General features: G+C 52.2%; 1 protein-coding gene across 2 annotated transcripts in view; it reads right to left on the bottom strand.

Moving 5' to 3' along the window:
- LOC127585338 (SH2 domain-containing adapter protein F-like) overlaps positions 1-11,684 on the bottom strand; it is a 180,106-nt gene extending 168,422 nt beyond the window's left edge. For both annotated transcript variants that reach the window (XM_052042723.1, XM_052042724.1), the window contains exon 1: positions 11,261-11,684. In XM_052042723.1, the coding sequence (XP_051898683.1) occupies positions 11,261-11,617 (357 nt within the window). In that variant the 5' untranslated portion in view covers positions 11,618-11,684. The remainder of the gene's footprint in view (positions 1-11,260) is intronic.
- Between the last annotated feature and the right edge of the window lie 769 nt (positions 11,685-12,453).

The following is a 12,453-nucleotide window of genomic DNA, read 5'->3' as shown; positions in this document are numbered from 1 at the left end:
CTCCACTGGTTTAATGGCAGTCATGAAAAGAAGAGGTTACCTACAGACCATCACACTCAAGAGCTCAAAGACCCTGGTGCTCCTCACAGTACTCCTCAGGGGCACAGGAATTAGATTGCCCAACTCTCCACTTCCAGTGGACTGACCAAAAAGAAAGCACGCGAGAAGCTGTGATACCCTCTGCGGTCAGATAGCTCACTCAACAACGAGCAGTTGGGTTTAGGACTGATCCGAGTGCAGGGGCACTAGGAAGGTGGTGATCTCAGAGGAGGGGGCTGATACAGTCATACAATAAATGCATTGGAAGAGGCAGCACAGAGACACAGCTTGGTAGAGGCACCGCTTCACAGCTCAGGCACCCCAGGTTTGATCCCAACCTCGCTTGCTGTCCACGTGGAGTTTTGCACGTTCCCCCCGTGACTGTGTGGGTTTCTCCCACATCCCTGGGATGTACAGGTTGGTTGCTTAATTGGCCGCTGTAAATTGCCCCTGGTGTATATGAGTGGTAGAATCTATTGAGAGTTGATGGGAATGTGAAGGGAATAACATGGGATTAACATTGGATTAGTGTGGATGGGAGCATAATGGTCAGCATGGACTCGATGGGCTGAAGGGCCTGTTTCCGTGCTGTATGACTAAAGGCTTAGGAGGATATGGGCCAAACGGGGGCAAATGGGACTGGCTCGGATTGGCATCTTGGCCAGCATGGACCAGTTGGGCCAAAGGGCCTGTCTCTGTGCTGTATGACTGATTCCAGGAGTCAGTAGTTTGATTTGTGTAATACTGCCACACTGTGAGATCTAAAGTCACCTTGCACCATTAACAACAGAGACTTGCATTTTTCTAGCACTGTTCAGGACCTCGGGACTCCCCAGAGTGCTGTGGGGAACAGCAGCCAACTTGTGCACAGCAAGCTCCCACAAACAGTAATCCAATAATGTCCATGTAATCTGCTTTAATAATTCAGGTTGAGGGATGAATATCTTCTGACCCCACTCTCCTCTGAAGCAGACAAGAGACTTTCTACATCAAATGGAGCTAAACTGGGCCTTGATTTATTGCCTAATCTGAAAGACAGCACCTCCGACAGACAAACTTATCTTACTGACAGGAACAAGGTGCATGAGGGAAAGAAGGAGAAGTTAATAATTGCTGATGGGACGAAGGCAGATTAGAAAATTAAGCAACTTAGTGAACCTGTTTCACAACTTTTTGCTTACTGAAGGACCCCAAGCAGACTTGTTAAAACCGTCAAGGCCACACAGAGCAGGTGGGTTGGAACTAAATCACACACACACACACACACTGCCCCAGGTTTCAAACCAATGACAGCCTTCATTCATCGGAGGGGGGGGGGGGGGGGGGGGGGTGTCAGCTCCTGGCTCATTCCCTCCCCCCACACTCAGGCATCGAGATCCAAAGCCAGGAAGGATCACTGCAACCAAGGCACAGGCCGAATCTATCCAGCAGTTCACTCTCACCCCCCAGGAGACCCCCCGAGACACAAGCCTGTGACAAACCAATAAGCCCCTTGTAATTGTATTAGCTGGGAGATCTGCACTGTAGCAAGGAAACAGATTTCACACCCAGGCACTCGAAGGTTAGTCAAGCTTGCTTGACATCTCCCTGGTGAAGAGATGGAAATTATTCCGTTAGCAACACACACAGTTCAGCCAACTGACTCGCTCCCGGTACCACCAGAAAAACGTTTTACAAGGCAACAGTGTCTTTCACAGTCTCAGCACTTCCCAGCAAGCATTACAGCCAATAAAGTGGCTTTGAATTGTTCTCAGTGTGGTAATGGAGGAACTTTCTACGTTACCATTAGGAGTACTTCACTGGCTATGAAGTGCTTTAGGTTAGCCTTGAAGGGAAGCGAAAAACTCTGTAAAAAATTAGGTCTTTTATTTCCAAATGTGACAGCAAAACAGTGCACAGCAATCTCCCACGGGTAGCAACATGACAATGATTAGATAACCCGGTGACATTAGCAGCAGAAAAAACTTTGACTCTTCGAGCTTTGAACACGAAATACTTAATGGGCAGCTCAGAGCTGATGGCTCAGGTTGAACTGTGCTTGGGTTAGACCCTGGGGGAGTGGGTGTGCCTCAGTCACAGTTACTACTGGCCTCGATGGGGTTTTAACAAGGGCCACTTGGGTCCCTCAGTCAGCAAGGAATTTTGCATTTTTTCCCCCTCATTTAATATCTATTCCCACTTCAGACACAAACCAATGACAGTCTTTTTTCATCAGGGGGCAGGGTGGGGGTTGTTGTCAGCTTGTCAGCTCCCTGCCCATTCCTCCTTGGAGCGACAGAGGATGAGGGGGGACCTGATAGACGTGTATAAGATGATGAGAGGCATTAATTGTATGGATAGTCAGAGGCTTTTCCCCAGGGCTGAAATGGTTGCCACAAGAGGACACACAGAGGAGATGTCAGGGGTAAGTTTTTTTTTACTCAGAGAGTGGTGAGTGCATGGAATGGGCTGCTGGCAACGATGGTGGAGGCAGATACGATAGGGTCTTTTCAGAGACTTTTGGATAGGTACATGGAGCTTAGAAAAATAGAGGGCTATGGGAAAGCCCAGTAATTTCTAAGGTAGGAACACGTTCGGCACAACTTTGTAGGCCGAAGGGCCTGAATTGTGCTGTAGGTTTTCTATGTTTCTATGTTTTCTAAGTACCAAACCTCAGACGGGACTCTCGGTGAGGCACTGAGGAGATGCTACTTATCAGATCAGAGGTCAAATCAAGTCCCCTACTCCCCCCCATCCCTGTCTACTCTCCAGTGGGAAAAGCACGTATTCAGAACATCAAGCAGGTTTAGAGTGATGCCTCCCCTTGGCACGTAGGGTGTGGGGTCGTCGGGGTGAGCAGCCATACAAAAACCCTGCTTTACTCTCTGTCACTGGGAACAAAGTGGGTTTGGGGAAACTGGAATGGAAAAGTTTTTAAAAAACTGCAGATGCTGGAAATCAGAAATAAAGACAGAAAATGCAGCCCCCGAGTTACACAAGGGCTCCGCTGCTGAAGACCACCCATAAGCCAATTTCTTCACAAGTCAGAAATATTCATTTCCTGTAGTAATTCATAATAATAATGCCCTAGGTACACTTGCTGTAATTCTTTCATTTCATTGAACAATCACCCTAACACTCCCCATAATTAAACTAATGGAATATATACTGTAACCAGTCAGTCATTCATGAATACTGTGAAATATTTGATTATTATTATTGAAAAATGCAAGGGAGAATTTGTGTAAAGTCAGCTTTCCTTTGGTCAATCATAAGCTGAGGAGCCCCTGTACTTAGACACGAGATTCTGCAGATGCGGGAATCTGGGGCAACACACACACAAAGTGCTGGAGGAACTCAGCAGGTCAGGCAGCATCTGCAGAGAGAAATAAACAGTCAACGTTTCGGGTGGAGTCTCGATGAAGAGTCTCAACCCGAAATGTCGACTGTTTATTTCCCCCCATAGATGCTGCCTGACCTGCTGAGTTCCTCCAGCATTTTGTTCGTGGAGCCCGTGTACTTGCAGTGTTCTGTGTTTTTATTTCAATACACAAGCTGGCCTCAACTCCACCAGATTCTCCCTACGAAGAAAAATCAGGGGCTGAGTTGTGGAGCAGCTGACAGCCGGTGTAGAATCCTACAGAGCCCAGCAGGTCAATCAGCCACAGCTTTACATTAATTGGAGCCCATTGCATGCCCAGTGTAAGATATAATACTGTCCAATCCAATCAGCTACGATCAAACAGCTGCTTAAGACTCAGTAAGGATATGGCTTTGAAGGGCGGCTCTGCTTTTTACAATTATGGCTTAGATAAATCTTCAGAACTAAAACCAATTGGACATCAGTAACAAAGGTACACGGATGGCAATTATATCAGAGGAGTCACTTGTTATGCTCCACCTCTGACTTGCAACAGTTGTTTTGTGCCCTTGTTCTGTTTAATAAGATAAGATCTTCATTAGTCACGATGTACATCGAAACACAGTGAAATGCATCTTTTGCGTGGAGTGTTCTGGGGACAGCCACAAGTGTTGCCACGCTTCCGGCGCCAACATAGCATGCCCACAACTTCCTAACCCATATGTCTTTGGAATGTGGGAGGAAACCGGAGCACCCGGAGGAAACCCACGCAGATACGGGAAGGACATATAAACTCCTTACAGACAATGGCCGGAATTGAACCCGGGTCGCCGGTGCTGTAATAGCGTTACGCTAACCGCTACACTACATGCCTGCCGTACAGCTGACACGAATGGAGGCTCTGGCAGAAGGCTGTGGATAGACGATATTTCAATCAATTCCATCAACATCAGCAATGGAGGCCATTCAGCCCCTCGAGGATATCCTGCCATTCAATGAGATTATGACTGAACTACCACCCAACTCCATGTAGCCACATTGTTCCCATCTCCTGCAATAACTCAGGTTAACAAAATTCTCCTAACTTTAGGCTTAGGAATTAACCTGGCATTGATCTCCAACACCATGTGCTTCCCATCCACTCCTGCCCCAGACTCCACGACCAGCAGAAATTGCCCCCTCTCTTTCCCCCCATCAGTTCCATCAAATGTATTACAAGTCCCAATTGAATCACCCCTCAACCAATGAAGTCCAAGCTTGAGTAGCTTCTTTGTAGTTTAACCCTTGGAGTCCTGGAATCATCTGGTAAATCCATGTTGCACTCCGATAGCCGTTACATCCTTCCTATTGTGTGATACCCCTTGGAAAGATCCTCAGGGGGGTGGGGTTTCAGGATGGTGTTGAGTGTTGTGGGAGCTGAGTTTCTCCAGGCACATAACAATTCTGCTTTTTCCATTTACGTTGCCTTGGGACAACCTATTGTTCCTTTACTTTTCCCAATGCCCCTCCCTGTCCTTTCTTCTCTGCAACTTTAAACATGCCCAATTTCTAACCTTTACCAGTTCTGAAGAAAAGTCATCAGCCCGAAACGTTACCTCTGTTTCTCCCTCCACAGATGCTGCCTGACCTGCTGAGTATCTCCAGCATTCTCAGATTTTATTTCAGATTTGTAGCATCTGAGTACTTTGCAGGTAGCTGAACCGAGGCAAGTCAACAAGTACCACTCATGCAGTATGGTATCTTCAGGATACTGCATACCTCTATTGCAATGTTTCCCTTTATCTATTTACATGCAAGAGCCTCAGTCAACACTTCTATGAATGTACCTTCCCCATTCCTCTGAGATTTGCAATAAGCATCCTCCCAATGTCGCAATCTCCTATTTACAATTAATCTTTCCCAACACTGCAAAATTGTGCAGTTCCTCACCACTCAAAGCATTCCTTCCATCTTCACATTTCTCAAATGCAAGATTGATGCCATTAACTCTCGACTATCCTTGCGTTGAACATTTTTCAGGCATTATCCACACTGTGGTCATCGCCTTGCATCTGGAGTCACCTTCATGCCCAGCTGGTTAAATGATCCTTCGCAGTTTGGGACAGCACAAACGGAGCTCCCCCCCACACCGTCCCGTCACACACTCCCAGGGCACGGGTTAGATAGAGTGAAGCTCCCCCAACATCGTCCCATCACACACTCCCAGGGCACGGGTTAGACAGAGTGAAGCTCCCCCCACACTGTCCCATCACACACTCCCAGGGCACGGGTTAGACAGAGTGAAGCTCCCCCAACATCGTCCCATCACACAATCCCAGGGCACGGGTTAGACAGAGTGAAGCTCCCCCAACATCGTCCCATCACACACTCCCAGGGCACAGATTAGACAGAGTGAAGCTCCCCCCACACTGTCCCATCACACAATCCCAGGGCACGGGTTAGACAGAGTGAAGCTCCCCCCACACTGTCCCATCACACACTCCCAGGGCACGGGTTAGACAGAGTGAAGCTCCCCCAACATCGTCCCATCACACAATCCCAGGGCACGGGTTAGACAGAGTGAAGCTCCCCCAACATCGTCCCATCACACAATCCCAGGGCACGGGTTAGACAGAGTGAAGCTCCCCCAACATCGTCCCATCACACACTCCCAGGGCACGGGTTAGATACAGAGTGAAGCTCCCTCTGCACTGTCCCATCACACACTCCCAGGGCACGGGTTAGACACAGAGTGAAGTTCCCTTTACACTCCTAGGGCACCGGATAGTGAGGATTGCATTTTATTCTGAAATTGTTTTACCATAAGTAAGAGAAAATTAACTGTTTTTTAGATTTTTTACAAAGCAGGAGACACTGAAATTAAAATGGACAAAACCTGACCATACACATACAGGAAAACTGTAATGCCGTGGAGGGGGTGCAGAGGACATTGCCTGGAGTGAAGCGGTTCAGTTATGAGGGAGACTCGATAAGCTGAGTTTACTTCCCTTGGAGCAGAGGAGGTTGAAAGGGGACCTGTGAGCTGTTCAAGAGTTGAGGGGCATAGATAAAGTAGACAGTTTAAAATACAAACTTCTCCCTAATAGAGATCTCCAAAACTCGAGAGCACAGGTTTAAGGACAGGAGGTTTAGAGGTGTTCCAGGGAAGAATTTTTTTTTAAAAACACAAAGGATGGGTGGGATCTGGGACACACTGCCTGAGCTGGTGGTGAAGGCAGAGAGTGTCACAACATTAAATAGCTAGACGAGCACTTGAACTGCCAAGGCTACAGACCAAGTGCTGGCAATAGGATTAGTGCAGATGGATGCTCAATGGTAGGCACAGACCACGTGGGCCGAAGGGCCTGCCTCTCTTCAGTAATGGTTATGGTCAAGCTGCAGGAGAAGATTAGGACAGGTAACTAAAACCTTGGCAAACAGGAAGGTTTTAAAAAGCATTTTAATGATCGAGAGAGAGGTTCAGAGGTTTGGGGAGGGAACTTCAGAGCTTGGGGCCCCAGGCAGAAGGGACAACACCTGGGCTGGAGGAATTACATTCAGGGACAAGGAAGACCCCAGAACTGGAGGAGCGCAGGGGGCTGAGACAGACTGGAGTGCAAGGTCAGAGGCTGTGGAGGGATTTTGAAGTCAAGGATGAGAAATTTTTTTTGGAAGATTGCGCCATTGCTTAACCAGGAAGGTAGGGGTAATGGTGGAAAGCTCAGGCACCCGAGTTTTGGATGCCTTAAGTTTAGAGGATACAATAAGAGCACAGGACCTTAAGATATAGGAGCAGAATTAGGCCATTCTGCCCATCGAGTCTGCTCTGCCATTCAATCATGGCTGATTTATTTTCTCTCAACCCCATTCTCCTGCCTTCTCCCTTAACCCCCTTACCAATCAAGAACCTATCAATCTCTGCCTTAACTACACCCAATGACTTGGCCTCCACAGCCGTCTGTGGCAATGAATTCCACAGATGCACCACCCTCTGGCTGAAGAAATTCCTCTTCATCTCTGTTCTAAAGGGACGTCCCTTTATCCTGAGGCTGTGCCCTCAGATCCCAGACTCTCCCACTGATGGGGACATCCTCTCCGCGTCCACTCTATCCAGGCCTTTCAGTGTCCACTAGGCATCAGATTTCTGAACGATCCATGAACCCGTGAACACCACCTCGTTACTCCCCTTTGATACTATTTATTTTTGTAACTTACAGTAATTTTTACATCTGGCACTGTACTGCTGCCGCAAAACAACAAATTTCACGACATACGTCAGTGACAATGAGTCAGAATCAGGTTTAGTGAGATCCCCCTCATCCTTCTGAGCTCGGTGAGGGTTGCCCACCAGAGGTATGGAGATGGCAGGGGCACAGACAAGGGCTGCAGCAGAATCCCACCCCACTCTGGCCTATAATTTCATCACCTGGCAGGGAAGAGGCCACTGCTGCTCCCATTTCAAGTTCTTCCACGAAGGTTCATTGAGTACGAGGGAGGGTGGTAAAATTTAAGCCGTTTCCATGACAACTCTTTGGCAGAGGGCTCCAGTTTTAACGTACTTCACTGAGAGCCCATTAGCACAGGTCGCAGGCTCCCATTCCCTCATCAAACCGACAAATTTCTCCACTCACTGGCTGTCAATGGGTTAACATGATCTCTGTCAAACATCTCCATTATATAAGTTGAAAGGCTATTTAAACAGGTATAAACAATGCAAGGATGTTAAGCAGGCAGATTTTGCCATAAAATCATAACCACAGACCCAAGGCAGGAACCAGATACGGGATCATAGATGGGTCATTAAAATGGACCAACCCGACACACTGAGGCCGACTGTACCCTGGTGTTACACAGCGACAGACCCGTCCCCGCCGGTACCATACCCTGGTGTTACACAGCGACAGACACGTCCCCGCCAGTACCATACCCCGGTGTTACACAGCGACAGACCCGTCCCCGCCGGTACCGTACCCCGGTGTTATACAGTGACAGACCCGTCCCCACCGGTACCGTACACCGGTGTTACACAGAGACAGACCCGTCCCCACTGGTAGCATACCCCAGTGTTATACAGCGACAGACCCGCCCCCACCGGTACTGTAGCAGTTTTATACACAGAATATCCCCACCGGTACTGCACCCCAGTGTTATACAGAGACTGTTCCCCCACAATACTGTACCACAGTGCTATGCAGAGACAGACTCACACCCACCCAACACATCTGATGCACATATTCCTCTCAAGCACACATTATTCTGTAACTGCTTGCTGCCACCCCACAGCTTACACTGAGCTCCACACCACAGGATTAACGATTGCAATGCCATTGCCCTACGTACAAATACAAAAGCAGCAGTGCGCCAGTCTGCGAGTGGATGTCTGTTATAGATGAGCCCATAAAACTGACTTTACAATTGACCTTTAAACAAAAGCACAATAATCCCCAGGAACACCACTGCAGGCTTAGGGAAAAACAGTAGTTTACAGCAAGAGCTTGGCACTGACCAAGTAGTGAAAGGCAGGAGCCACCTCCAACAGTGAGGGAGGGAGAGCAGTTCATTCCCTGAGGTTACAGGAGTGTGGAGGGTGACCACCACAGCTTCACCTGAGAGTTTAATGGTGCCCTGTGCTCTCCTGCTAGGAACAGGTCAGTTTGGAAGGACAGTTACTTCTGGCTGAGACGCCAACACACTAAAAGCTGTACTGAGGATTGCAATGGTTTAATTTCAAAAACAGAGATGTTCTGGTTTGGGTGTGACCTCAGGGTAAGAGGGAAGGAATGGTAATCGGCCACTGTGTCAGGGTGAAGGGAGGGGGGCAAGGAAGGAGGCACATTTCTCCATATCCCTCTGTGTGACATCACTGTCCCCCGCCTGACGTCACTTCACACCCCACCCCCACCTTAACACCACTGCCTCATCCCCCTCCCAGTACTGGGGCCACTCAACACAACTAATCCTGAGCTTGAAAGCACACATGAATGTATCACCCAGGACAACTTCTAGCTCATTTGCGATGCACTCCCAAGTTGAATAGGCTCTAACACACTCAGTGCACACAAAGATGCACGGAAAGAAAATGTATCAATTTGAATCAATCTGAATGTAGAGAAAGACACCTACTGATTTTATTTTGAAGAGAGTATATTTTTGAAATTAAAAAAAGCATCACATAAAGGGTAAGTTTATGATACAAGCGTCCATTCAGCCCATCTCACTGGCATTCTATGGACCAACCCAATGAATCCACTCCCCAGACACAGTAACAATCCCTCAGCATCGTCCACAACTCGTCCTGTCTGTCAAAACAAATCTCTTCAAAACTCCACACCCCTTCACTCAGTGACAATATCACATTGGTGACATTGCAACCATTAGCCTTCCCCTCAGACCCAGAATGTGGCCCCTTCTCCTGACATGGTTAACCCAAAACTCTGAGGGGTGTGAGTGGGGGGAGGGGGGGGGAAGGGGAGGGGGGGGAAGGGGAGGGGGGGGAAGGGAGGGGGGGGAAGGGAGGGGGGGGGAGGGGGGAAGGGGAGGGGGGAGGGGGGGAAGGGGAGGGGGGAAGGGGAGGAAGGGGAGGGGGGGAGGGGAGGAAGGGGAGGGGGAGGGGGGGAAGGGGAGGGGGGGAGGGGGGAAGGGGAGGGGGGGAGGGGGGGAAGGGGAGGGGGGGGAGGGGGGAAGGGGAGGGGGGGGAGGGGAGGGGGGGAGGGGGGGAAGGGGAGGGGGGGAGGGGGGGAAGGGGAGGGGGGGAGGGGGGGAGGGGGGGAAGGGGAGGGGGGGAGGGGGGAAGGGGAGGGGGGGAGGGGGGGAAGGGGAGGGGGGGAGGGGGGGAAGGGGAGGGGGGGAAGGGGAGGGGGGAGGGGGGAAGGGGAGGGGGGAGGGGGGAAGGGGAGGGGGGGAGGGGGGGAAGGGGAGGGGGGGAGGGGGAAGGGGAGGGGGGGAGGGGGGGAGGGGGGGAGGGGGGGAAGGGGAGGGGGGGAGGGGGGGAAGGGGGGGAGGGGAGGGGGGGAAGGGGGGGAGGGGAGGGGGGGGAAGGGGGGGAGGGGAGGGGGGGAAGGGGGGGAGGGGAGGGGGGGAAGGGGGGGAGGGGAGGGGGGAGGTGAGCAAGTGTATGGGGGGGCAAGGGAGAGAGAGGGAAGGAAAGTGAAGAGAGGGAGGAGGCTATTTTCTCCGCTCTCGAGATCAAATGAATGAAAATAACTTTAAAAAGTGAGAAGCAAAACAGGAACCTTTATTCACCCTAAGACTTACATTTGTATAGCGCCTTTCTCACCACGCCAAAACACATTATCGCCACTGATGCGATGTAGGCAACTTTACAACCAATTTACACACAGCAAGATCCCACAAGCGATGCAGTAATGATAAAATAACCCGCTTTATCAATGCCGAGACAGGGATTTATTAACCAGGACAACTCCCCCCTCTTGAATACAAACTGCCGCGCGGGATATTTCATCTTCACCTGGGACCGCGGGCAGAGCGTCCCGTCCGAATCGGGGCACCTCCGACAGTGCAGCCGCCTCCTGAGTCAGGCAGGAGAACCCGAGCTGCTAAAATCCTTAAGTAAGATATCAATTCACAAGCTAAGTCGGAAGAGGCAGGGGCGCCCACTGAGTCACAGGCAACATAATAACATCAGCAGCAACAAAGTATCCCTCAAGATACAGCGGCTCATTTTGCAGAGATACTTTGTGTCTTAAAATATCTTTCGAGGAAGATATTTTAAGAAACAAAGTAACTACTTCACAGTAAGCACCCTGCGTCTTAAAAGTGCCGCTCTTCTGAAGGAAAAGTGTGGAAAATGAGATGTTTATCTGCAAGAGTGTGCGGGGAGACAGCTCTGCCTGAAAGCGCGGGGTCCCGGAGCGGGACGTTTCCAGGAGCTCGGTCACTCACCTTGCCCTGCTGATCCTCGGGGGAACCGGCCGATTTGCCACCGCTTTTCTCGGGGTTTTCTACTTTGATGAGCCGGTGTTTCGGCGAGATGTACCTGACCTCGGCGGTGGCGGCGCCTTTCTTGGCGGGGTTGGGGAGCGGGCAGGAGCCGGTCCCGCAGCCGGGAGCCCCGGGAGCCGGAGCGCTGCAGCCCCGGGAGCCGGTGTAAGGGTCCTCGAAGTCCCGCTCTTTCTGCAGCTTGTAGGCGGTCAGGATGTCGGGCTGCCCGCCCGAGCGCAGCCGGTAGTCGGGTTTGGGGGGCTGCGGGGGACCCTTGCTGCTCTTGAAGCTCAGGTGCTCCTTGAACCATTTGGCCATCGCTGCAGCCGCGCATCGCTCTGCCCGGCCGGTCCCGCTCCGGCTCCTCGGCCGACTGGCGCCGCCGCTCCTCGCACACGGGCGGCAGGGGGAGGGCGCGGGAGCGCCGCCTGCGGGTGGCACCGCTCCCTACAGGCGCCGGAGGGAGGAGAGAGGGGGGAGGGAGGAGAGGAGAGGGGAGGGGGGAGGGAGGAGAGGAGAGGGGGGAGGGAGGAGAGGGGAGGGGGGAGGGAGGAGAGGAGAGGGGAGGGGGGAGGGAGGAGAGGGGAGGGGAGGGGGAGGGAGGGAGGAGAGGGGAGGGGGAGGGAGGAGAGGGGAGGGGAGGGGGAGGGAGGGAGGAGAGGGGAGGGGAGGGGGAGGGAGGGAGGAGAGGGGAGGGGGAGGGAGGAGAGGGGAGGGGGAGGGAGGAGAGGGGAGGGGGAGGGAGGAGAGGGGAGGGGGAGGGAGGAGAGGGGAGGGGAGGGAGGGGAGGGAGGGGAGGGGAGGGAGGGGAGGGGAGGGAGGGGAGGGAGGAGAGGGGAGGGGGGGAGGGGAGGGGGGGAGGGGAGGGGGGAGGGAGGAGAGGGGAGGGAGGGGGGAGGGAGGGAGGAGAGGGGAGGGGGGGGAGGGAGGAGAGGGGAGGGGGGGGAGGGAGGAGAGGGGAGGGGAGGGGTGTGGGAAGAGGGGAGGGGAGGGAGGGAGGTGGGGAGGAGAGGGGAGGGGGGAGGGAGGAGAGGGGAGGGGGAGGGAGGAGAGGGGAGGGGGAGGGAGGAGAGGAGAGGGGAGGGGGAGGAGAGGAGAGGGGAGGGGGGGAGAGGAGAGGGGAGGGGGAGGGAGGAGAGCGGAGGGGGGAGGGA

Source organism: Pristis pectinata, chromosome 32 (genome assembly GCF_009764475.1).
Source record: "Pristis pectinata isolate sPriPec2 chromosome 32, sPriPec2.1.pri, whole genome shotgun sequence".
Lineage (NCBI taxonomy): Eukaryota > Metazoa > Chordata > Chondrichthyes > Rhinopristiformes > Pristidae > Pristis > Pristis pectinata.
This window is presented reverse-complemented; position numbering and strand designations above follow the sequence as displayed.